Genomic DNA, 27,347 nt, shown 5'->3' with positions numbered 1-27,347 from the left:
TTCGATACTGATATCGAAACTGCACTTGAATGCGATATTTTCTCTCGAAAAAAACCACGCCTTTATTACGTTGAATTTCTTTGTTAAAATTGGTATGCGAGTGCTTTAGTCTCCCGACAACAGAATTGCGATCTCATAATTGGAGAGGAATGACGAGTAGATGGAAAAATGAAACCAATGGATGCGATATATCGCATGTCGTTCTGGCACAAAATATGGCGTCCATCAAATCTCCTTAAGTCGTCGATATGAAAATGTTTTATCGTTGAAAATTGATTATTATTGAATACATTATTTGAGAATTTTGTAATTTTGTGGTAAAAACAGTTTCATTCCATTATTTTTCAACATTATTTCAACTTATTTGTTAAGCTGTTCCATATACTAGACAATGTGCAACAATGCGTTACGTTGAATTTATCTCTAAAAGGGTTTCATTTTTTTCTTTGCAGCCAACATTCGAGAAGGCGATGAACGAGGATGGAAATCTTCACCCTTCGCATCAGAGCTGTTCCTGACCTTGCAGATCATCGCTTCTTCACGGTAAGATCTCTCAAGCTTCCTCCTATTTCGAAAATTAAGGTGATTCGATGAACGCCATATTTTGTGACAGAACGGCATGCGATATATAGCATTGATTAGTTCCATTTTTCCGGCGACTCGTCATTTTTCTCGAATTTTGAGATCGCAATTCTATTGTCAGGAGACTAAATAATTCACTTACCAATTTTGATGAACAAATTCAAAGTATTAAAGGCGTGAGGAAAATAGAGGAAAAATACTGCATTCGAATGAAATATTTTGTCTCATAAAAAAAAACCCACGACTTCATTACGATGAATTTGTTTGTCAAAATTTGGTAGGTGAATTTTTTAGTCTCCTGACAACAGAATTGCGATCTCAAAATTCGAGAAAAATGACGAGTAGCTGAAAAAATGAAACCAATCGACGCGATATTTCGCAAGTCGTTCTGGCACAAAATATGGCGTTCATCGAATCACCTCAACTTCTAATGAATCGGTTACCGTCAATAATTTCAATTTTTGAAATGGGCTGCTAAAATATTTGAGAGGCTTGGAGGACAAGGCGCATAAAAGCAGTTTTGGAAAAAGTTCAGATTTTAATGATTTCATAAGTAAAACTAGTCTTAGTGCATATTTTGTGAAAAATTCCCTCTCAAATTTCAATTTTTAAGCTTCAAAAAGTCAGTTTGAACTTTCTTTCCGCCATAAGGATCCATGTAATTTCAAAACTTCAAACACATATTTCTCGAGGTAGCAAAAACTGCACTTACGCGCTTTGTCCTACAAGCCCCTCATTCTTCCTCAACGCTGATCATCGCCGCTGTCATCATTCGGGCGATTTTAGGTAGAATCAACTTAACTACATTTCGTCGCTCCTCTGACGTAAGGGCGTAACTTGATTTCTACGTGACCCCTGTGCTCCGTATAACTCTATGCTTTCTAAGGCTCATGCAAAAATCTAGATACGCCCTTACGTCAGAGGAGCGACGATTTGACGGTGCTTAGTTTTTCCTGATTTTCTGTTTCTGTAATACTGCAGAACTACGGAACATAATGCCTTGAAACTGTCTTATTTTTCCAAGATTCTGCAGAATAAACTATTCACTGAATTCGCTACGACAGGATTCAGCTTCATTTTTTGTCATTTCCCGGACGAAGAAACGTAACTCCATTCCAAGGTTGTCAAATTGATTCAAAGAATTCAATTTTTCACAAACACGAGAAAGCGAAATCTTTATCCAAAATTTATGTTCGTTTTTCATGAGATCAGCGGAAAAATCAGTGAAATGTACAATTAATACCTAACATTTTCCTTTACAAATTCAAATTTACGAGGCGAAATCTGGCAACAATGAAATGGACCACATTCTGCAAAAAGGAACCACTATTTCTGGCTCATTTTAGAAACAACGTATAGGCCATTGGTTTCCCTATGCAGGACGGTGGTTTTATGAAAGAAATAGTGGTTCCTTATTGCAAAATGTAATCCAAATGTAGTTATGTTCTTTCGTGGGAGGTAACGACGAATTGGACTGCATTTTGCAATTTGGAACTATAAGTTCTGGCTCATCTGAAAAAACACTTATGTGCATAGGGATACTAATGGCACATGCGTTTTTTTTTAAACCGGGCCAGAATTTATAGTTCCAAATTGCAAAATGCAGTCCAATTGAGGGAGGAAAATAGATTAAAAAGCCTCCCAATGAATGGCCCCGTTTCGTCGCTCCTCTGACGAAAGGGCGAATCTCAATTTCCTCGTGAGCCCTGGGTCACATGCAAATCCATGCTTTCTGCGGTTCATGTGAAAAGTGAGATACGTCCTTATGTCAGAGGAGCGACCTTTTTTGAAACCCGGGGATTTCATTCGTACGTGACCGAAATGAGACCTTATGATGAGACAAGCCTCCGGTAAAAATTTTAGCTTGAGGATACGTTTGGTTTTGGACAGTGGCGTGGCGTGAATTGCGATGTATCGATTTTCATGCCATTTAAAGCTATGGTAAAGAATCGATTATTAAGGTGTTCGCTGCGAACACCCTGTCTATCGATCCTTTTTCATAGGTTTAAATGGCATGACAATCGATATATCGCAATTCACGCCACGCCATTGATTTGGAGCTACAGCGTTGCAAAGTTTGCATGTTTGAGTCTAAAAAATCTTCATATTTTTGAAGAATTTCTTCCAAAAGCCAGTTTCAAAGTAATGTAAGTAACAAGTAATGTAAGTTTCAAGTAAACATGACGCGTAACTGAAAAATTATAAGAAAATCCGTAGTAAAAGTTTCAAATTGTGGATGAGCCGTTAATAGCAGTACAACGTTGCAAAAATTACATTCTTGCCCTTTAAAAATACCCATTTTTTATAGTTTTGTATATTGTAGCAGTATTTGAGACATAAAATATACAAATAGAGATACTCGCAGACTCATAGTAAAATTTATATCAGTGTACGATAATTTTAGGCAATGCAGCGTTGCAAAGTTTAGACGTATAGCATAGATTTAATCAGTATACGATAATTTTGGGCAATACAGCGTTGCAAAGTTTACATCTTTCATCTATGAAAATGTCTACTTTTTCTTGTTATTGTATTGGAGACAAGATACAATATGAGTTAATGGTTAATAGTGTGAAGCGAAATGTGGAGGATTTATGTTGATCTTGGGTGACAATTGCATTAAAATAACATCGTTGCAAATTTTATCTGCTTTTCTTTTAACATTCGATTGTATAAAATTAGTTAAAAGTAAGGATTCTTCTAATAGTTATTTTACTTTAAAATGTAATTCCAGAGGATTTTTGGAATACAATGGATGATTCAGCATCAGTGTTGCTTTCAAGATCTGAAATATTCTGCCTAGACTTAGTTGCAAATTCAACCTTTTTTAGGTGTAATGAAGGAACTAACATAGAATATGGAGGCGTTTGGGTTTTTTTAAGTAGAAATAAATCTTGATATAGACGATACATTCATTATGCCTTAAAAAACTGAGTATGTTGAACGTAAGAAAGGAAGATTTTGAAAATATTAAAATATTAAAAAAAAAAAAAAAAAAAAAAAAAAAAAAAAAAAAAAAATTGCAAAGTAAATTATTAAATGAACGAAAAATAATAAATACACCAACAAAACAATAAAATATAATTTAAAACCTAAATAGAATATTTAAATCACTGTTGCGTTAATGTATAAAAAACCCAGACGCCTCCTTAAGAGAGAATTTTAAAATTATTTAAATATGACTTTTGGAGGGTGAAAGTTTAAAATTGGCATCATGTTGAGGCGTTTTCTATAGATTTGAAGGCAAGACAGGACTGATACTGAAGCATCACATGAATAAAATATTTTGAAGGAAGAAAATAAAAAACTATAAAAAATACAAAAATAAAAAAAATGGAAAATAATGTACGGTAGAAAGTCATATAAAATTGAAAGAAAAAAATGTCAATGTAAATAAAAAAATAAGCAAAATCAAATAACTACTGGAAGCATCTTTATTTTAAAATCGTCTATTATTTATTGCTTGGAGAGAATTGTGAATAAACTTGGCGAAAGTATTATTGCAAAAACCAATTGTCACTTGGAACAGACATCAGACCTTGATATTTTGGCTTGATATGAGGGATGACACCCATTGATTTTATCTTAAACTGGAAAAAAAAAATTTGAAAAAAATCATATTTCGTTGAGTTTAAAATTGTAAGCTTGGCAACGCTGTATCACTACAAATCAATCTTACACCTGCAGATAACGTAAATGGTTTATATCATAAAAAAAATAAAAAAAACAAAAAAAACAAACAAACAAACACTGAACTTAAAAATAAAAACATTTTTAAAGCTTATATACATAAACTTTGCAACGCTGTATCGTTAAATCTATACTTACACTCGCGGTAAAACTTTTACACAAGACTAATCTTATCATAGAATTTCAGCTAAACCACATTATCATACCTTTAGGTGGTCAATAAGTTCGTTTTTTAATTAAAAAACGGAACAAAATGAGCATTTTTATAGGTCTGTGATGTCAAGTTTGCAACGTTGTATCAACAGGATCAACAGCATTAACGTAGAAAAATTATTTATTATTAACGTATTTTTTTAGAAAAATGTACACTGACTGTTTATAAAATGTCTTAAAATATCATGAAACATCCAATGACAGTTGTTTACAGAAAGTAAGATACTTGATAATACGATAATCTTTAAAGCTTAAATATGGAAACTTGTCAACGCTGTATTTCTAAAACCAGACGTATCCTCCAGCTAAGATTTTTACTGGAGACATGGGTCATCATAGAGCAAAGTAACAATATGTAACAATTTTGGATGATTATTCATGAATTTCCAGAGTGCCTCGTGTCTTTGGAAGCATTTTTGACGAGCCGAGGTCTAGAAGTGCGTCGTGGTGGAAATTAACTGTTAAATTTTGTTAGGTTATCGACTGCTTTACTTCCCTCTTGCCTTCAATCTGGTGAAGACTGAGCAGAGAGCGCCGAGAGCTGTCTGAGTCAACGTTACTTAATTTGAACTAAATTTTGCAATTCGCAGCTACAATTTCTGGCTCATCTATAAAAACACTTATGTGCATATGATACTATGGGTACTTACGTTGTTTCTAAACTTGAGACACAAATTTTAGTGCTCAATTGCAAAATGCAGTCCATTTGTGTGTGGATCTGTGTAAAAAGAGCTTCTCCTCCGGGAGAAAATTGTTCTTAACGTTATGCGAACACATGAACAACATTTTTCTACAACCTAGGAATTTTTGTCCTCAAGCTTCACGACAGTTTTTGAGATTTAGGATCAAATTTCCTGAGTAAAGGAATTTTGTCCCCAGAAAGATAGGTCTCCTCTTACAGATCTAGTCACTAGTAAAAGGGGCCCGGCATATTGATATGAAAGGTAGCTTCCACATGAATAATAAGTTTTCCTCCGCTCCAATAGCCTCCAGACTCATTTGGACCACATTTTGCAATTGGGAACTATAATTTCTGACTCAGTTTAGAAATAACTTATGAGCCGTTAATTTCCCGATGCACAAAAGTGTTTTTAAGGATGAGCCAGAAATTTTAGTTCCTAATTGCAAAATGTAGTCCATTTAACCCTCGTCTGTCACATATAAGTAGAACTGACCAGACGTTTAAATGTATAAAACTTGTCTCTCGTACGAAGGAATGTAACTCCATTCCAAGGTCACCAAATTGACTCAAACAATTAATTTATTTTACAAAGTTATGCCTGTGCAATTTTCAGGCACAACTTTGTAAAACAAATTAATGAAAATGTGCCTGTGTAATTTTTATTTTAATTTTGCATGAAATCTCGGGGAAAATTATCAATGAAATTTCCAGTTAGGAAAGTTCAAGATCCTCCTACTTAATATGCAATTTGCGAGGGGACATTTGGCAACATTGAAATGAAGTTACGTTCTTTCATGCGGGGAACGATGAGCTCTCTTAAGTTTTGTTTTACTGTGCCGAGGCAAGTGAACGACCAAAACTTTCATTATTGCTATACTAGAGGTTGTTTTGCAAAACGAAAAAAATTCCGCCTGAGGTTACTGTTTTACGACTAATATTTATAATCCGTCTTGGTCAATTTTGCTCTTTCAATGACAATTTGTATTGAAAGTGTTGATTTACAACATTATGGTAGTAGTTTTTGTGTAATTTTTGGTTTGTTGGGTAGCCAGTGCTATGGGTTAAAATAAACTGTTAACTCACGTTAACTTGAAATTCAGGAACTTAATAGTCGAAGCTTTTCGGCCTCAGCCGTCGTCAGGACTTAGCAAAAAGCACAGTTTGAGACAATAAATGATTAATTTTGATTAATATCAGTTCATACATAAGATGAACGAGTGTGTTTCGGTGTAGTTGTGTTTCATGGAGTTTCTTATTGATTCAACGTTATTTCTACCGGAATAAATGATGAACAATGGAGGGCTCGTGCAGTGGCGTGGCGTGCTTTGCGATATATCGGCCATTAAAACCTATGGAAAAGGATCGATAAACAGGGTGTTCGTAGCGAACACCTTAATAATCGATTTTTTACCATGGATTTAAATGGCATAACAATCGATATATCGCAATTCACGCCACGCCACTGGGATCGCGAGTTCTTCTGTCCTCAGGACTTTTGTCTAGGAATGAGATTCTTGATTATAAATCAGATGTCCAACATTTTTCTATTGCTCACCATTTTGAGACTTTTCCTAACTTCAAATGAAGTGACCGAATCACTTCCTTCGTCAATTCTCTGTCTCGGTGACGGAGTATGCGTTTGTCTTCTGAAGCACTGTCAGACGTCTATTACTGGCTACTAGAATCCCTGGGGATCAAATAGACTATATTCTACGATAAAAAAACTACTATTTACGGCTCATTCGTGAAAGTACCTCTTCGTATAAGGTAAAATCAAAGTTTGAGGAGAGGGAGAAGAATAGAAAGAGGAGGAAGAAGAAGATAAGAGAAAGAACAGGAAGAAAAAAGAGAAGAGAGGAGAGAAAAGAAGAGACATGGGAGATGAAGAAGAGAAGAATAGAGAGAACATAAAAGAGAATAAAACAGTGAAAGCACACAGTAAAACAGTGAGAGGGAAATTGAGAAGGAAATTGAGAAGGAAAGTGCAAGAAGGAAAGCAAGAAGGAAAGCGAGAAGGAAATTGAGAAGGAAATTGAGAAGGAAAGCGAGAAGGAAAGCGAGAAGGAAAGCGAGAAGGAAAGCGAGAAGGAAAGCGAGAAGGAAAGCGAGAAGGAAATCGAGAAGGAAAGCGAGAAGGAAAGCGAGAAGGAAAGCGAGAAGGAAAGCGAGAAGGAAAAAGAGAAGGAAAGCAAGAGGAAAAGCGAGAAGAAAAGTGAGAAGTAAATCGAGAGGAAACGCGAGAGGAAACGTGAGAAGAGAGAGAAAAGGGTCTGGTGCCGGAGCCTCCTCGTGGTGGACCTGGGGCGGGTCTCTGACCCGTGCCAAACGCCGGCAAATCTGTTGTGATTCTGCACCCTCCCTCGCCTCTGGTTGTTAGCCCATATCTCTTCACACATCGTAACGAGCAATTTAGGATCAAGCGCATCCTTGGTACGTTATTACCTTGGTTGTTAGCCCATATCCCTAATACGCTCGGGCATGGATCAACCACTTCCTCGGTGCCCTGCTTCGCGCGCAGCAGGGCTGTTTACACCTTGGATGTTAGGCCATATCCATTGCAGCCTTGGATCAAGCGGAACCTTGGTACGTTATTACTTTGGTTGTTAGCCCATATCCCTGGCTTACGGAAGAGATCAAGCGGAACCTGAGGAACATGAGGGGAACGATGATCTTCAGAGGACCACTGATAGTAGTTAGGCCATATCCTTGAACCGCGAGGTGCAAGGATCAACCGGTACACAGTGGTCTGAAAATCCCGATCTGTGACCGACTTTGCGCGATTCGTCAGTGACCAATTGCAGGGGTGACCGATCGAAGCCTGGCAATCCTGTACTGGTCAACCTCCGGTATCTGCCGATGCTTGCGCATTAAGTCTAAAGCCGTCATCCCCCCCGGGACACTTTAGACCAGGCAAAGTTAGAACCGGAGGGTCGGACACCTCTCAAACGGGCTGGTGGTTGAGGCGATGTTGCAGATTGAAGTAGGTTTTGATGCAGGACGAGCCGAATACTTCACGAGAGTCCCGGGGCCTCGTGGCTCAGGGTATTCTGTTCTCCTGGGCCGAACAAGCCGGACAAAGTTTCAGCAATCTCTATCTCTGTAGAGAGTATCCAGCTACGAGTTTGTTGTCTCACTGCTGGATCGCACGGTGGTAGAGGAGTTCCCTGCATTCGGTCATTGGCGAATTGTTCACTGTTGTGAGTGAGGGTGCGCCCAGAACGCCAACCCAGCCCTTCATGGCATGAGATCTTCAATAATTATTAAATTTTAAAAAAAAATTTAAAAATAAGGTTATCCTTATTAAATCTCACTTACAACAAAGGCATGAGCCCCATGCCTTTGTCTTTTAAATTTTTTCTCCATTTTTCAAAATTTCTTCTCCATTTTTTCAAAATTTCTTCAAAATTTTGAATTTCAAATTAACGTATGCCATGGGAGTTGTAAGTTGGACGGTGGAAGCGTGCCGTCTGATGTCGGTTCCTCCTCGTGGTGGACGGTGGAAACGAGGGTTTTACCCTCGGCTAAACGCCGACAAAATATGTACTGGTTTGGTAGTAACACACACACAATTCTTTTATTTTTATTTGTTTACTTATTAAATTTTTTTTCTCAGTACTTGAAAAAATTCCAGACTTTTGGAGCAAATTCCCTGACTTTTCCATGTTTTCCAGGCCATTTTTTATCCCCTGACTTTTCCAGGTTTTCCATATCGCTGGGAACCATGTACTACTACTACTACTACTACTACTACTACTACTACTACTACTACTTTTCCTTTTTTTTTTTTTTCTTCTTCTTTTAATCAAATACTCATCCCTATCCTCTCAATGCTATTCATATTCATCGATCGGAGTCTTTTGATATTAACTCATTGACGATTTAACAATGACCCAGACGCTGGAGTATCTGCAAAAGCCGTCGGAGTATCGTGTCCGTATCGGGGGTTTTTAACGGCCGTTGAAATTATGGAGGCGCGGTGGCGCGGTCAAAAACGGCGCAGGGGGGCGGGGCCGATGTGGGGGGCGCAGGGGGGGAGGCGTCGGCGTCGGCTGCGAAATCCTCCCGGTGATGCTCTCCCCCATAAAATGTAATTGCACTTGGCAGCAGTAATTAAATTACCAGTTCACCAAGGCATATTATCATATTCCGTTCGTCGCGCCGCGCTGCACGACCGTACACGCACGCATGTAAAATGAAATTTCAGGAAATTTCCAGTGAAATTTGGTAGCCCTCACAGCATGGTGTCTAGAATTCTTGATTTTCTCCAAAACCTGACAATCCCCTGATTTTTTTCTTATTTTTCCTGATTATCCAGGTAAAAATTTCTGATGAAAACTCAGGATTCCCATTTGTTTTCCTATGGATTTTTAAAAATAAAAAGATTTTCTCCTGAGTATGTGGTAAAAATTAACTTATTCATCATACATCCGATTCGTTGAAGTCAATTTTGCAAAAATCAGGATTAATTTGATTTCGGAGCAGAGGAAGAAAAAATCCCCGGTTTTTAGTATAAAATCCAAGATAAGGTCAATTAATCAGATAGTAGATTATCAAGGAATTATTGACGGTAAATGAAGAAGAAAATTAAGCATCTAGATTTATGTCACTTCAAAATAAAAACAAAAAGACTGAAAATCAGAAAGCTAGTGAACAGCACCGCTAACACGACTGCACACATCAATGGTGGCTTCTGATGCTAGCGCCTGGATACAATACCACTATTTTGACTCGTAGGAGCGCATGTTGCATACTTTGCAATAATGAAGGGGCTACGGTATAGCTTACACTACTGAGCGAACCGACCTCAGATTCCGCTGTTGTTAACTAATTTTGCAAGGACCGGCATTGTACGTGATTCTTCTACTTTATTCCTCGGTTGGCAAAGCAACATTTAAGTGAATTACTTTTCAAGCTGGCACACATGTTACGTATGCTCAACTCTAAAAATTCATTTGTTCAATAATTAAATGGCACTGCTCGGCGTTCAACACGTGATTTTTTTTCGTGCCTACCGTCGAAAATTAAACTATGCAGGCGTAATTAGACGAGACCGCACAGTGTTAAACGTGCAAAATTTACTTTCTGAGCTTCCGTTCAATTTCATTTTGTGAGCAGGAAACAAGAAAAATCGAAAAACATCTATTTCGGGTTGATTTTATTTTATACACATTCGTTCTGCGCACATCGGTGGTTTCTGTTCCATTCATCTTTTTTTGAAATGTATACGAATAAAATTCGTCGAAAGTAAAATGTGGGAATGCTGAAAAAATTAACCAAAACTTGCGGATGCAGAGAAGTGAATAAATACTATCATAATAGTTTTATGTTATCTTTTAGGCACTGGGTAAGTGCTGACACGATACTCAGCCAATGAAGTCCAAAATTTTACCAACATGTTGACATACACGTTTCTGCAGTTTCATCAACGATATATAAATCGATATAAATCGATGGATCTGCCAATTAAACCTATGGAAAAGGATCGATTATCAGGGTGTTCGCAACGAACACCTCAATAATCGATTTTTTACCATAGCTTCAAATGGGGTAATACGATATATATAGGTATCGAAGCACGCCACGCCACTGAGATATACTCGCGATTACAAACTGTAAAACTTCCTCCGAGCCGTAAGATGGGGGAGGAAATTCGGTTGATTTTGCGAGCGTCTATACCATTTGAATCGGTGAATGTTAAAACCGCACATGTCAATTATCTAATGGACCCTGGAAAATAAGGTTCCTCATGATTCTCGGGTCTTACCAAAAATGGCCTTTAAAGGCTTTTACACCGACCAAATTAACGGTTCACGAGCGGCACCTGACATAAAATGCGGGGATTATGCCGCCACACGGCTTCTTTGGGCGCTCGCACGATGGCCTAACAGCTTAATTCGTCGTTTTTTTCACAAAAGGACGTAACTGCATTTCAATAATGTCAAATTTCCGCTCGTAAACTGCATTTTTGGCCACGAAAATCTCGAGAATTTCTCACTGAAAATATCTCGGATTTTTCTCCTGGTCTCATGGAAGAATTAGAAAACAACTGGAGGAAGATGACTCTGTGATATTATCATAAATAGTTGAATTGTTTGAGGCAACTTTGCGACCTTGGAAGGGATTTACGATCCTCCGTCCGGAAAACGGCAAAATTCAGTGATGCAAGTGACGTCACAGAGCCCTGAAATTCAATAGGCCCAAGTTGAGGGGAAAGCAACGTTAAATCTATGACGTAAAGGCATGAGAGTAAGCACGATATTTCCGACAACTTAACTGGAAGCACAAACATAGCGACGTGCACATTATCAAGAATTTTATTTGACTTTCGTTTCCTTCTCAAGTGCCAGACCTTCAGGATGAAACGGAGGGGAATTTGAAACCGATCGAGTTTTAGTACCTACTCGCAACGGTGGAAGGCTAGAGGGTATCGAAAGGGCGCGGATCTCTGTAACCTGTCCGTTCTTCCTCGTAAAGGTGCGAATTTTCAGTTGATTCGCACACTACCAGCGGGCCGATTATTGAAACTGATAGACAAAGCGATAGACAAAGAAGACATAGGAAGTATGAAGCGATCCTATTGGTTGACACGGTTGATTCCTATAGACTAAAGAAGAAAATGATGGACTAACTGTCGGGTCTTTGGTGGGTTGCCGTTAGTCAGCCCATAACCTACCTCCTATGTCCATTGCCACCACCCGCTTCCACCAATAGGATCCCTCCAAATCCCTTTTGTCGTCTTTGTCTATAGCTTTGTCTATCAGTTTCAATAATCGGCCCGCAGGTGGAGATAAAACGCAGACACTCCATTCCCGGGGTTGTCATAAGATCTGCATCTTCAAAGTCCCTGACAATCCCTGATTATTTTCGCTTTCCCCGGACTCAAAAATTTTCTAATTCCCTGACTTTCCCTCACCTTCGAACAAAATTTTCACTTGCTTTTTTAAACATGCTAACTTTCGCTGGACTATGGACAAACTTTCCTTGTTTAGAGATTAAGTTGATTGCATTTTGCATAAAGGAACCAAGAGCATTACAATGTTGCTGGACTTGTGTAACATACATACTTTGCAATAAAATTAATAAAATAATAAAACAAATCAGATTTACAAAGGTGATTTTCGTCTTGAACTCATAATTTATTGAGAATAAAGTTAAAACTTGTCTCGATGATAGGTTTATATTTGCAGGGTGAAGAAAGTTGCACAGTCTTAAGACACTAGAATATGCTCCAGGTTCCTTTTTGCAAAATGCAATCCAAGTCATGGGAAAAGGCTGCCCGCGGCTGGTTAAAAGATGACAAGCCTTGAAATGACTAGTAAGGGTAAACAGTTGGAAGATCTGAGCTATGTTTTAATAATTGGAAGATGTGTCAGAAATTCCCTGACTTTTCCCACAAATTCTCTAACTTTCCCTGAATTTCCACGGATTTCCAGACCGGATGGAGCCCTGCATTCCTAATTTCACATTGTCCTCCTACAAATAATGCTTTGCTACGAGAAGACCTGGTTACGAGTGCGATTCATATTGAGTCAATTTTTTTTTTTATGCGGCAAAGGCTTGGTTTGAAAATTTAGATACATTCTTACGACGCACTCGTCCAACACCATGTGTTGTTCGTAGATTTGCAGCTTGTTTCTTTTTCAACGTCACAAACTCTCGTTTTCTAAGCCGTTTTCCTAATTTCAAAAACACACAACTAAAAAAAAATCAGCACAAGGACTTACTGTCTGGATCATGGATCCATTTCTTCTTCTCGCTGTTGCTGCTGAGAGGGTTTGGTTTCGTCTCATCCTGAAAACAGAAAATCAACACAGTTTTACTGATTGCTTTATAATTCAAAGATCTAGTCTGCGTACACCTTACTGAAACAGATGTCTTAACAATTAACAGCAATGAGTATGATCACGTAATTATTTTACATGCAATAAATTAAAGTAGGGCTTGCACACTCACTGAAATAAATTAAAAAAATTCAAGATTTTCCCATGATTTGTACCTGTTTTTCCGCGAAAATAAACGTGCAGGACTTACGATAAACTAATTCTCAAACACGTTTCATTGATTTTACGAGAAAACGAACGAAACCACTTCTAAAACCTCTACGCTCCATACATTAACATCGACATAAGCCTTTAGTGTTTTCACATTTTGTCGGACTCTTCTCATTGACTCGCTCCACAGAGCGCCGCTGATAGTGCCAGAAGTCAAAACGCCTTCGGTTCCGTGCGTATGCAATACGGACATCCTCGGAGCTCGAATAGTTGCATCCACGCGTTAAATTGAAATTCGTTCAGTATCCGTCGCATGCGACACTAACTAGAGCTTTGATTGTTTCTCGAATACCTTAACTTGGTTCAAGCGTTGCCTATTATGCCGGTGAGGAAAGCCGTACGCGATTTTTGTCGCAATACTGTCAAATTTTTGAGAAATGCATTATTGAATGTTTTACAATGTTGATGGCACCCGACCCTCGAAAGCGAAATAAATTAGGTATCTGAACATGATACGAAGAGTTCCCTTTAATCTACTTTAATAAATCATCCTTTGTTTGAATTTTTTGGGTTTTTTCCTTTTGGAGAATTAATTTTGACTTTTCAGAGCGAAATTTTCAAAGAACAATCCTGGCAAATCGCACGAAATTGGGGACAAGAGCAATGATAATTTGTCTTTGGACAAAATGCAACGTGACGGGAAATTTATAACATGACAAGCCTAAATACACGTATATAATATCCTAGGTGCCCTTGTGAAACTAGGACAGTAAAGTGAGGTACATATTATATTGATGAAAATTATATCATATTCTGCAACTTGCCTCTTTAAAAGTGAGCTGCGTTGAGTGTTATGTTATATTGTGTTGTGCTCAGTTTGTTCTTGCCGCTACATGCGGATTCTGCAATAAGCAGAGCATTTGAATGAAACATCCGCCTGGTGCTAGAACGTGCAGGAGGAGATACATGTATTTTGCAAATTGGTTTTGTCAAGAACCGAGCCAAAGGGCTCTGCACTTGGGTTTCGCGTGCGCGAATCAAGTGATGCACGGAATAGCCTTCAATTACTTGCCACCAAACCAAAAGAAAAATGTCATTTTCCTCGGCAAAGCTCTCGAGAATCCTCGACACTTTAGATATACTTATACTTCCAACTTTATCGCCGAGGGAAAAAAAGGAGAGAGGACTTCAGGGTTGCCACAGAATTTAAGAAATTAAATCCCCTCACATTTCCCTCACACATTTTGCTGAAATTCCCTAAAAATGAACAAATGCCAGCTTCTTAAAGAGACATGGGTCGCTAGATATAATTTTCAGGCAAAATTTTTTGTTTGAAATGTCAGACCCACTCAAGAAAGCAAACAAAGGTGACTTGACGATTTTTCCCTAACATTTTCGTTATTTTCCCTGACATTTCCAGACTACCCTTGACTTTTCAAAATTCCCTGACTGTGGCAACTCTGGAGGATATTCTTAACGTCAAAATTATCACGAGCCTGCACCGAAATCTAATTCCAAGTTGTGCATTTAAATAAGAGAACAACAAGAAAGTAAACATTGACATTTTTCGCAATCGCTCGACGGTTCGCAATTTTACAACTTTGTCTTGATTCTAGTGAATCGTGTATTTTTTAAAAAATTGGGTTCTTCGTTACGAATGGATCGGTTGCGCTGGTCTCAGAATCGTGTTCTCATACTTGATTCTTGTAAATCAGCCGAAAAGAATAAGACAGCAATTTTCAATATTGATCGAAATATCGCGCTTTAAAAATTCGGTTTATGACGTCATCAACCGCGGTAGTGACACCGTTGGTTTCTTCCACCTTATTTTCATCCGAGTTTTACGTTGAGTAGCCCATGGAAATGTGTCTCTCCCTGAAAAATGAAAGAGAAGGTGGAAAAAACCAAGCATGTCACTAGCGTGGTGGATGACGTCTTTAAACGAATTTTTCAAAGCGCGATATCTCGGTTGATTTGAACGTAGGGAGTTGCTGTTTGATCGGATCTTATTATTTTTAGCTGATCCACAATAATCAAACATCAAACCACTGTTCTGTGACCAGCGCAACGGACATATTGGATTTTAATTTAGCGCTGAGGAGCCGATATATCTGACTTATCCATAAAAGTATCTACCTGCGTGGGTATACTGATCACACGTGTCGAGGGCTAAGGAGCTATACCGCCTAACTTATGATTTTAGCGAAAATGAGTTGGCGACAAGTCGCTTCAAGTTCAATTAAATATCATTTGGAATTTTCGGGATAAACAGGCGTTATTCCATTACTTAACACGAGAATCAGCCCATTGAATCATCCGACTTACAGAAAACAATTGGACTGCATTTTGCAATTTGGAACTATAAATTCTGGCTCTTCGGGAAAAACACTTATGTGCATGGGGAAACGAATGGTACATACGTTGTTTTTAAACCGGGCTAGAATTTATGGTTCCAAATTGCAAAATGTAGTCCAATTGAACTCCATGTAAGTCAAATTAACGACACTTAACACTTCAATGAGCGATCATTCAAGGTGGCAAAATTTCGCGAGATGAGAAATCATGAAATTTGGCGCAGATTATTTCCAAAATTAATGAAATATAAACAGGATTAATGTTCAAACTTACAAATAACTATAAGCCCCACACTGAACATTTCTTAACATTTTTCCAATATCGATTGAGGACAGGCTGCATCTAAAATTTGTCCATCGTTATTTTATTAGACATTTTAAAAAATAAAATAAAAAAAATTTGGTCTCAGCTTTGGCTGAGGTTCGAAAAATACTTTCCTTTAAAAGTGCAGCTGCCTCTCGCTCCCTTACAAAACTTTCATTCTGGCTAAACACCACTGAAAAAGGGCCGTTACTTTCATTCACCACAAGTTTCCTTCTTCACTTCAAAGGTCTACAGAGCTGCCGTATACTATGAAAGAAGGCCGTACAAGCCATTAGGCGTTGCCAAACTTCCTTCATCAAATCACAAATTTTCAGGAAAATTTGTGAATATTTCTCTTTCGATTTTTCAAAGGATTCCATTCGTAATTCGGTCGTATTTATGCTAAAAGGAATTATGTGGAAGTGGAAAGACGGGGGTGTGCTCGTTAGTGCTCTGGCCATAAGAATGAATGGAGATTTAAAAGCTCCCGTGACGTCAGCGGCAACGAACGAGGAGGCACAACGGGGAGATCGGTGGCGGGACTCTTTAACTCATGAGCCCTGTGCACGACGCTCTTGTGACATGCCCACGGCTCACGAGTTAGCGCTCAGTTCCTTCTGATTTAATGTCAAATCCCGCTTTTCCATTTTCTCAAAAGGAACCATATCCACAATTACATTGTTTCTTCCGCGGCTTCCACGAGCACACCCCATCTTTCCGCTTCCACATAGTCCCTTTTAGCATAAATACGTCCATTTGGTCTCTGGCGTTTGAAAAATTCAAGGAAAAATATTCATACTTTGATTTAAAAACAAATATCTTCCGAAAGGAAATTCGGCATCATTCGAATGCTTATGCGGCGTTTTTACTTAGCACGGCAGAGTAGCGTATTGCACGTATTTCTGTCAAACGGAACAATGTGCATTAAGACATGAGCCCTGAGACCCATAAGCATATGCACATAACAGGGCTCACGTCATAATGCACGTAGTTCCGTTTGATAGAAATACGTCCTATTGATGTGTGGCTTTACAGGCACTTGGCCGGAGAGAAGATTTTTATTTAGCACCGTGCAGGCTCCATACTATCATCAAAGGCTTCGATGTAACACAACGTCGTTCCTCTGACGCAAGGGCGTATCACGATTTCCACTTGAGCCCTGTTGTCCATATGACGCTATGCTTTTCAGGGCTCATTTAGAAATAGAGATACCCTCTAACGTCAGAGGAACGACGACAACGACCCGAGCATCTTTCGCTGCCAGCTTTGCGCGTCCTCCCGGTTTCCATATCCCTCTCTACAATCCCCGCATCCCTTTGGAGATCGGAAAAAAAGTCGGGTTCCCCAGACATACAGACCGAATTTGACTACTTGTTTTATCCTATTCTGCAGCGATACAAGAAAAACAGCAGATGAATATTTGTACGTTGCCCATTTATTATATTATTTATTATATATATTAATTTCCCAATTCAAATACATTTTCATCTCTGACGAGACGACACGCATCGTAGTTCCCCGGACGAAGCAACGTAACTCCAATCCAAGGTTGCAAAATTGACTCAAACAAATTACTTTTTCCAAGAATATACCTGTGCAATTTCGTTCGGAAATTTTTCCGATTTTGCTCGAAATCAAGAGGGAAATTTGTGAAATTTTTAGTCGGAAATGCAAGAAATTCTCCTCGGAAACATGCGATTTATGAGGGAGAATTTGGCAATATTGAAATGGAGTTACGTTCATTCGTCCGGAAAACGACGATGGATATTTTGAAAACACTTTCTCGCTAGGACTATACAAAATTTGTACGAATAACAACATTTTCACCAGGACTCGCTCACACCAGATTAATTGCGAAAAATCTGATTTTCTGCAAGTGAGTTCCGGTAAGAATGTTATTCGTGGATAGTTCTCCTTGAAACTTTCTGAGATATCTGATTAGACCGCGAATAAAATTCTCGGAGGAGTTGGAAGGAAAATATACGCGAATTTGCCTGAAATTCGTACTATATCGAAGGATGGAGACTTCTGACAGCTCATACGGCGGTTTTTCTTCGCGGAGTAGTTTTGATCCTCACCTAATACCACCATGAATCCATCCGGTTTGCTATCTCTACGATTTGCTCTCACTTTTGGAGAGTTATTTTTCGGCCCTCCGAGGGGGGGGGGGGGGGGGGGAAGGACTAATACCTAGGTAAAAATGGGGAAGAAACATTTTAACTTGAGATTAGGCCTGGAACTTTCCACACCGCTGGGATGGAATTTTAAAATGCTTAATGCAATTTCCTTGACTTGACATATCTTCAACAGCCTCCTCGGTACAACAGAACCTGCCATATTGCTTCCTGCGTACGGTAGAGCCTTCCCACAGAGTTGCCATAATTTCTTCATCTTCAAATTCCTTAACTCCAATATTTTCTAATTACCTGACTTTTTCTGACCCCCGAACAAATTTTTTTCATTTTTCCACTTTTAAACACGCTGACTTTCGCTAAAGCTTGGACAAAATTTCCTAGTTCCGAGATCAAATTATGAAAAAGGCATTCAGTAGCTGATTAAAACATGACAAGCTTTAGAAATGACCAGAAAGGCCCAAAAGTTCCCTTACTTTTCCCAAAAATTCCCTGACTTTCCCTGATTTTCCCGGTTTTCTAGACCGCCGGCAACCCTGCTTTAAATTCCAGCCTCGGGTTTTTCTGGCCTGCTAAACGAGATTTTTGTGCGATTTTGTTTATAAATGTTCACTCAACGTTACACCCCTTCTATGTATGCACGTAGCGACACGTAGCGTCGCTAGTCAAAGACAAAAAAAGAACCGGCAAAACGAATTACAAGAGAGATCGGCTCTTCCATGAGACCCGCGACTAAACAGATCCCTTCTTGAAGCCGTCTGATATTATCACTACGCGAGTGGAAAAATTTAACTACTTAGACTGAGCCGGATGAAAATTACGAAAAATATATGGGGCACGCGCTTTGAAGGAGTTTACAAGTTCCGTTGAAAATGAAATTTCCAGCGCTCACTTGAGAGCTACTCGCCTTTTCCGGAGGTCATACGCCAACGTTACAAGCGATCAAATGCGCTCTGCGCCGTTCGGATTAATTCCAAAGAGCACCTCTCGAAACGAGGTAATTTTATCAGTTTTATTTGACGTAGCTCTTCCATTTTCCGCGGGGCTTTCGCATCCCCCGCGGCCCTCAAATCATGCAGATACCTCTCTCCGCCGCACAGTGGAGAGAGAGAATGGACCAGAATGCAGAATTCGATCGATATTTCTGTAACGTCGATGGAATATTTCTGTCGATGTTAACGTGATGTAATGAATTATACGTATAGAATCATTGCAAACCTATAAGGCTACTTCTTGGGATCAACGCGGAAATCTCGAATTCGCGTTACTTCCGACGAAAAATCCGCGAATTTTGCGTACTTAGCACCAATTTTTTCAAATCCGCGTTTTTCCAATTTCACCGTACTTTTTCCGCCCTGCTCAGTGTGCGACGCCCAGACTAAAGACGCAGATTAAAACTCCGTCGAAATGAAATTTGAAACCGAATCTCTTTGATGTGCGTAATTATGTTCGCTACCCCCGACGTGGCGTCTGCCTCGGTGGGGGCAAAACGGGGGGTGAAATTTCATAAAAAATATTCCACCAGCCCGACCGTTCATCACTCCTCTCCCGCAGGGGGAACCAGAATAAACTTTTCAATTTACCCCTATTGAAAAGCCACTGATTTTATGCAATAATAGCGTCACGCGAGAGAGTGTTCTCCTTATTATCCGCTTATACCTTTCCGCTAATGCCTAATACGTCAACTTTTCGAGTGGCGAGGCGCCAATGATCGATTATCGATATTTACCCATTTGAAGCTACGGTAAAGCCTTGATTATTAAAGTGTTCACTGCGAACATCCTGTTAATCGATCTTTTTCCATTAGTTTAAATGGCAGATCAATCGATACATCGTATAGCACGCCAAGCCATTGCTTGTTTCGCGGCGGACCTTGCAACGATTTCCGGTGGCCAGAGGAGGGAAGACGACGCTGGCTGGCTGCTTGGTCCTTACAGAAAAAAACTTTATAGGTACGTCCCTACGTTGCCAGATTTCGGCTTCTAAAATTCCAAATTGATTCAGAAAATATGTACATTTTTCTTTGGATTTTCTCACGGTATTATAATATCAATTTAATTTACAGTGTATGAAATTCTGAAATAAAAATAATTAAATTTAATAAATAATTAAAAAGAAATACAATTTCCTTCCAAACTGAATAATTTCATAGAAAATGTTTTTTTAGAAAAACTTAAAGTCGAAAAATGATTTATTGTTTTCGGGTTCGGGTTTCAGTCATATTGTAATGATATTTTCATTAACCCTTGGATGCTGAAGCCCGGTCAAATTGACAGGGGACTTGTTTAAAAAACGTGCCACGCGGGTTGTAAGGGACCGCGGTACATACGAGCCGTAAATGTAGGTCTGTTAATATTTGGGCATTAAAAAAAGGATCAGAATTCAAATTTAAAAAAAAAAAAAAAAAAAAAAAAAAAAAAAAAAAAAAAATTGAGGAACAACAGACTCGAGACGTGATCGGGTATTTTAAATTTTTCTCTCGAGGCCGAGCGACACCTCACTGACAGTATAGAAAGGAGCACTGCGAGTTCACGCATAGCGCCAACGCGCCTTCAATTTTGCAGATGCAACACGGACATCCATCATGTACGGATAGTTGTATCTCTGCGCCGTCTTAACACGGGTCCTTTTCCTTGCTCTCTTCCCATGTTGTGTTGGTTCCGTTTGCCTTATTTTTATAGTGGTGCTTCAAGGGCTACGTGATCGACACAGCCGAAGATAGGAAAGACGTAATCCGTCCTCGTCTTTTAACTCTTCAGTTCACGCCTCACGCCATCGCGCCTTCAATTTTGCGCACGCAACACGGACATCCATCAAGTGCAAATAGTTGAATGTCTGCGCCGTATCAACGCAAGTCCTTTTTCCTTGGCTGTTTCAATTTTGTGTTAGTTCTCATTTGTCTTATCGCAGTGGTGTTTCGAGGGTTACACTGACATCGGCTCAAGCATGCTGATTCTTGAATTTGTCGGCAAGGATTTTTTTATCCTGATTCAAGCTGAACTTCTCTTGAAACGAGAGCCAATGCTAACTAAAAAATTTTTCACCGATCTTAGAAATTTTATGTATGGTATTTTGACACTTGACAAAAATTCGAGAGCTATTTTGTTTTCCTCACTTAATGACGCTCATCATTCCCTTTTCGAAAACGATAATCGACAATAATGATCAATGCCTCAAAGCCAATTTTACGACGGAGTGTGATCAATTTTCACGTAATAGCGAAAGCTAAAAGCGTAAAGCGTAAGTTTGCACTTTATTTAATCGGATGTCTGCTAGTGAGTGAAATAATTGTCATTCATTCCAGCTTGATTAAACCAGATGTCCGAATTTTTCACATTCTCCGCATCAAAACATTGAGCTGCGGATACAAAATCTGAATTCAGTGAATAAAAAAGATAAAAAATAAAAAATAAACAAAACATCAATTTTCCAGCATTTTCGTAGGCCCAGGCGCCTCAGGGGACTTAAATCCGGTTCATAGTTCCAAGACCTCTATTCACCACTATCATGAGTCCGAGGACCCTTCTTAACTCTTCTTCTTCCTCTTCTTTCGTTCATTTATGAATTTCCCGCACTTCTTGTCTCATCTTATTTTGCCATATCTAGCAGAGGGGCGCGTCTTCGATGCGTATCTACCAATGGCAGATTGGCCTTATGGCCAGTCCAACTCTGAACCGCGACTGACGTCACGTTTGGATCATGACGTGCATGTTTTGCAATTGTAAATATCACTTGGCAGGAGGGCCTCAACTGGGTCATCCTCTGATTTCCCGCTGATTCGAACGTAAAAGCCGAGGATTCTTAGTGCACTGACGTCGGTGCAGGTAATTTCAGCGTATAATATTACGTGCTGCCAGTGCTGCCTTTGTGACTTTCAAGAGGCCCTTTTTATGAGCGCGTGTAAACGTCGGTTCCGGCAGAATTTCCGAGCAGAATCAGCGAAACGCTTCTGACGTACGTGCCATTCTACAAAGCAGTAATAAACAAGCATTTAAAAATTTCCCGCGAACTTTGACTTGCACAATACTGGTTTGTAGGATGGCAGACGTTTGATGGTGTAGTGAGGTGCTTGGAGAGATCTTCTTAATTTTTTCTAAACTATAAATGTGCAAACATTTGAAAATTGCCCGCAAACTTTGACTTGCACATTAATGGTCTGTAGGATGGCAAACGTTTGATGATGTAGTGAGGCGTTTGGAGAGATCTATTACTATTTACCAGGTAAACTATAAGTTTAAACATTCAGAACGCGATTCTGTCACCAGCGCAGGTTAACCTATTACTTATTTCCTGGCGTTTCAGATCGGACGGAATGAAAAATGTGTACGCTAATGTTTTATTCCTTCATCTGAGAGTGCTTAAAGAGCTGATTTCTTAGTATTTTTCATAATTTTTTTTCCGATATGAGAGATAGTATGAAAATAGATTTAACAGAGAGAAGATGATCGCATAAAGACGTCATCTGGCGGCATTTCCCTTTAAACAAAGAGCTTGATGCAAAAACGGCTTTTTTCGCCCCCCCTCTGGAAGTTCTTCAGACTTTGTCTATTGATTACTCATACTTGAGCGCTTCTTTTCCCAAATTTTCAGACCCCCAAAAAATTTTGGGGGGGAGCTAGGGGGGGTGGAAGTTAAAACCTGTGAACCTCGATATCTCTTGAACGAAGAAAGATATCGAGGTCCGGTTTGGACGAAAAATCGTCTAAAATTGCATACTTTAAGATTCCAAAGGTCAAAATCCCGATATCACGATTTTAAGTCCACATATGTGCTTTTTTCCAGTTTTTAGGTCTAGAAAATTTCTTTTAACGAAAAATTTACAAAGATCTCAATTTTTTATTTGAACAAAAACCAGTTTTTTAAATTGTTCGTCTTTTTCCGCATCCAACGAGTGGTCGTATAAGCTGGGGAACCGAACGGTTCCGGAGTTATGATCGATTGAAGTTTCCGCTCAACGCGCGCCGACCGATTTTCGCGCGCAAAAAAGTCGGATTTGACTGTTATTAGATCAGATTGAATGTTCAAACTGAGTAAAATGCTTTCTTAGGGACTCTTGAGGGTCGCTGAGTTCAGAAATTACAGATACTTCCAAATAATTTACGTTTTTAAAATTACAGCTCCGCAGCGCTATTTTAGAGGCCCACTGAGCGCCGACCGGCCGCTCAGTGGTCCTGTCCGAAGCTGCAATTTTAAAAACGTGAATTTTTTGGAAGTATCGGTAATTTCTGAATTCAGCGACCCTCAAGAGTCCCTAATAAAGCATTTTACTCAGTTTGAACATTCAATCTGATCTAATAACAGTCAAATCCGACTTTTTTGCGCGCGCGAAAATCGGTCGGCGTGCGTTGAGCGGAAACTTCAATCGATCATAACTCCGGAACCGTTCGGTTCCCCAGCTTATACGACCACTCGTTGGATGCGGAAAAAGACGAACAATTTAAAAAACTGGTTTTTGTTCAAATAAAAAATTGAGATCTTTGTAAATTTTTCGTTTAAAAGAAATTTTCTAGACCTAAAAAACTGGAAAAAAGCACATATGTGGACTTAAAATCGTGATATCGGGATTTTGACCTTTAGAATCTTAAAGTATGCAATTTTAGACGATTTTTCGTCCAAACCGGACCTCGATATCTTTCTTCGTTCAAGAGATATCGAGGTTCACAGGTTTTAACTTCCACCCCCCCCTAGCTCCCCCCCAAAATTTTTTGGGGGTCTGAAAATTTGGGAAAAGAAGCGCTCAAGTATGAGTAATCAATAGACAAAGTCTGAAGAACTTCCAGAGGGGGGGCGAAAAAAGCCGTTTTTGCATCAAGCTCTTTATTTAAACGATTAGATCATTTTGGCATAACTCCTAAAATAATTGTTCAATCTTGAGCCAACGGTATACTCGTGTTCAGTTCACTCAGTAGTTTTCGCTTTTAGTTACGACACATTCATCAAATTTCAGACACCTGCAAATTTTCAATCCCCCGATTTTTCAAGAACTCGTCCCCCTATAGTATTTTTACATTCTTTGATGAAATTAAATATTTCCGAGCGTGAGGTGGCTATGACGGCGCTTGCAATACTCCCGTGTTAAGGAAAAACGCCGTATGAGCCTTCAGGCGTTGCCAAATTTACCCTGGCAAATCACTAATCTTCAGGAAAATTTTTGAATACTAGCCGTTCTGGACGCGCTTTGCGCGTCCGTCGCGGCCAGCCAAGGGGCTGCGCCCCCTGGACCCCCGATCACTCGCTACGCGAGTGACATTCGGCTCGCTCCGCGAGCCATTTTTCTCAGTGATTGGACATTTGATCACTAAGATGTATACATTTTGGAGACTCTGGAGACAAAAATGATTTCGTCACAGAATCTTGTTGCCGGAGCGTGCCACCATTTGCACATGAATAGATGTGTGGAGATGAAGCGATGATGGGGATCGATCATCTCTTCAAAAGCGCATTTGACTGGAACGTCATCCCATCGGGTAGTGGAAAAAGACAATCCATGGATCTCCTTCCGCGATTTGACTTGCTGAAATAGGTAGCAAAAGTTCATATTTAACTCTTAAGAAGATTATTGGTGGCGTAGGGGTCTAAAAACTGCTCAACGATAGTATAGTTCGAGTTCCGAATCGCAATGAGCCCACTCGTGTTTTTTTTTTTTTTTTTTATACTTCCATCGCATATAAATTTCTCTGATGTTTTTGTTTTAGTCTCTCTGGTTGCATAATAGTATCCTCATATCATACCCTCATTTCATTTCCTTTTCCTTCCCTTTTCCCCTCTCTGTAGCATATGTATCCATTTACAATTATTATTGTAAAATAGCTTTCCCCTAGTATACAATTGATGCTTCAAACGGAATCAATTGTTTTAATGACATTTCCCGCTAAATCATGGGTTTTCCCAGGAAGGCAGCCTCTCGTCCCTCCCGGACTCTATTGTTGCCAGATAAGTTGCTTTCTTAACACTTTTCCCAATTCAAATCCATGTAAAATATTCACATTTATCGCACAATCTGGCAACCTCTCGAGTGAAATAGAAAAAGGTAGAATCGCTGAGAGTCTGAATCCTTCGAAGTTTATATTAATGATTTTTTCTGCCAATTTCTTAGGTAATTTTTCTTTGTAATATGATCAAAAGTATCTGAAAATTTCAAGAAAAAATATTTATCATTTTTCTCCAAAATAGAAATTTTATCGGAGGAAATTTGGCAACTCTGGAATGTTATACGGCGTTCTTCCTTAGGACGGCAGAATACAAGATGCGGCAATTGAATCGGCCCTCGAGCGCGCAACATTATGCGGACGTCAAGGGGGCGCGATCGGGCACGAACGAGGAGAGTTCGCACTCCGCGCCGGGGACGGTATGCAATTTGCAGGGCATTCTTTGTCTGCAGGGTCCTCGCGTCCGTCGCGTCGCACCATTTTCGATCGCATCTTTGCATCCTTCCGCCCGTCCCCTTATTCCCGGGGGCGCCGTACGGTGTTGCCAGTTTTAACATGAAAATAACCAGTTTCAGAGTTCTTTTGAGTCCCTTCATACTGAAAGTCAAGACACACACCCCCCCCCCCCCACCCTCATGGAGTCACAAACGGGAATAACGATTACACAAATTGAAATTTTTTCGTAATCTTTGATCAGCCCATGCTTAAATTTTCCTCCGTTCCTTCTCTCATCCCGTTTGTAACTTGCCGAACCCGCAATTCCCAGGTCCATTCTAGATTATAATCTTTGCAATTCGTGGAAATGTAATCTTTATTCCCGTTTGTGACACTTTGGAGGCCTAAAATACGGGAGCCAATCAGAAATGAATTCACGTTGTCTTAACTCTCGGTATAAAGGGACTCAAGCGTTCCTTAGGACGTCACCCCTCCGACGCACATTGGACCGAGTCAATGAGAGAGGTCGGACGAAATTTGGAAACTTTATAAGCTTTTAACTCCGTCAAAATAAAACTTAGAGATTTTTAAAAGTGGTTGCATTGGTTTTCTCGTAAACTTTTCTTACGAAAGCACCCCTTAAAATTCAAAATGTGACGGATTAAACATCACATTATGCGGTTTTAGTAAAAAATTTCATGTCCAACCTCTCTGATTGACTCGATCCACTGTGCGACGATTTGTGCCAAAGAATCTTCGTGAAGCATACGTTAAGGGCCATTCGCAAAAAACTCTTATTCATTTTACGTTGCTACAATTCGTAGTTCCTCGGACAGAGGGACATAACTCCATTCCATGGTTGCAAAATTCACTCGAACAATTCACTTTTTACCAGGGATATGATTGGGCAGCGCACACTTTTGCGTGTAATCGGAGAAAAAATCTGTGGAATTTTCAGTGAGAAGCTCACAACCAATTTCTAGTAAAAATGTAGTTTAAGGGTAGAAATTTGTCAAAATTTCAACAAGCTTACGCTCTTTCTTCTTGTATGTTTTACATACAAGAAGAAAACGTTTCGAAAGTTTTTTAATAATCCATCGTTTTGATGGATTATTAAAAAACTTTCGAAACGTTTTCAGGCTTCTCTGGATCGGTCCACGTTAAAATTGGACTCATTTCTGTCAAACGGAACTATGTGCAGTAAGACATGAACCCTGAGACCCATAAGAATATATGCATAACAGGGCTCACGCCATAATGCGCATAGTTCCGTTTGGCAGAAATACATCCAATTGATAGAGTAAATTTCCTGATGAGCTCTTTGCTCCAATGGAATGTCTGTTTTCTAAGGCTTTATCGAATAATACTGTCCGACTAAGGAATAAAACAATATGACCTTTCGAACGTTACCGAATTCCCTTCGATTTACCATTGCTCTGAGAAACTTGTGGAAAGTTTTTTTTTTTTTTTTTTTTTTTCAAAATATTCGAAGATTTTATTTGCAGTTCAACGTTAAAGGATCTGAGAATGTCGCAGAAAAAAAGTCATAACTTCCGTAAAAAAGTTAATGTTTTAATGGAAGGGGGAGATTTGGCACCATTCGAATGCTGATACTGTGTTTTCCTTAGAACGGCAGAGTAGCAGAGTTCCCGGTTTCAGCACAATTGGACTGCATTTTGCAATTTGAAACTATAAATTCTGGCTTTTCTGGAAAAACAGTTATGTGCATAGGGAAACTAATGGCACATACGTCGTTTTTAAACCGGGCTAGAATTTATAGTTCCAAATTGCAAAATGCAGTCCAATTCATCAACAGAGAATATTGCCATGCGGTAGTCATGGAGTCAGGACAGTACACCTGAATATGACTGAGACAATAACTGCAAATTACAGGAGCTTGGGAGCTTGGCGGAATTATGCCACCCCTCACCCCCCCCCCAAAAAAAAATCAATTAAAATTCCCCGACTTTTCCAAGGGTTCCAGATTCCTCAGGGCGCAAGGAAGCCGGAGGGACCATGCTACAGAGCATGAATG

General features: G+C 39.4%; 1 protein-coding gene and 1 long non-coding RNA gene across 4 annotated transcripts in view; one reads left to right on the top strand and one right to left on the bottom strand.

The window, feature by feature from the left end:
• Cow (Proteoglycan Cow) overlaps positions 1-27,347 on the bottom strand; it is a 190,331-nt gene that overhangs the window by 24,779 nt on the left and 138,205 nt on the right. Inside the window, exon 2 of one of the 3 annotated variants that reach the window (XM_072297667.1) lies at positions 12,892-12,958. The exons of the other annotated variants lie outside the window; for them this stretch is intronic. Coding sequence (XP_072153768.1) covers positions 12,892-12,958 — 67 coding nt within the window. The remainder of the gene's footprint in view (positions 1-12,891; positions 12,959-27,347) is intronic. 3 annotated transcript variants of the gene reach the window in all.
• The window catches only part of LOC109043843 (uncharacterized), a 71,364-nt gene that overhangs the window by 2,348 nt on the left and 41,669 nt on the right, over positions 1-27,347 (top strand). The window contains exon 2 of the long non-coding RNA XR_011899425.1: positions 453-543. This is a non-coding gene — a long non-coding RNA (uncharacterized lncRNA). The remainder of the gene's footprint in view (positions 1-452; positions 544-27,347) is intronic.

This window comes from Bemisia tabaci, chromosome 3 (genome assembly GCF_918797505.1).
Source record: "Bemisia tabaci chromosome 3, PGI_BMITA_v3".
NCBI lineage: Eukaryota > Metazoa > Arthropoda > Insecta > Hemiptera > Aleyrodidae > Bemisia > Bemisia tabaci.
The sequence above is the reverse complement of the archived record's forward strand: the minus strand, read 5'-3'. Positions and strand labels throughout refer to the sequence as shown.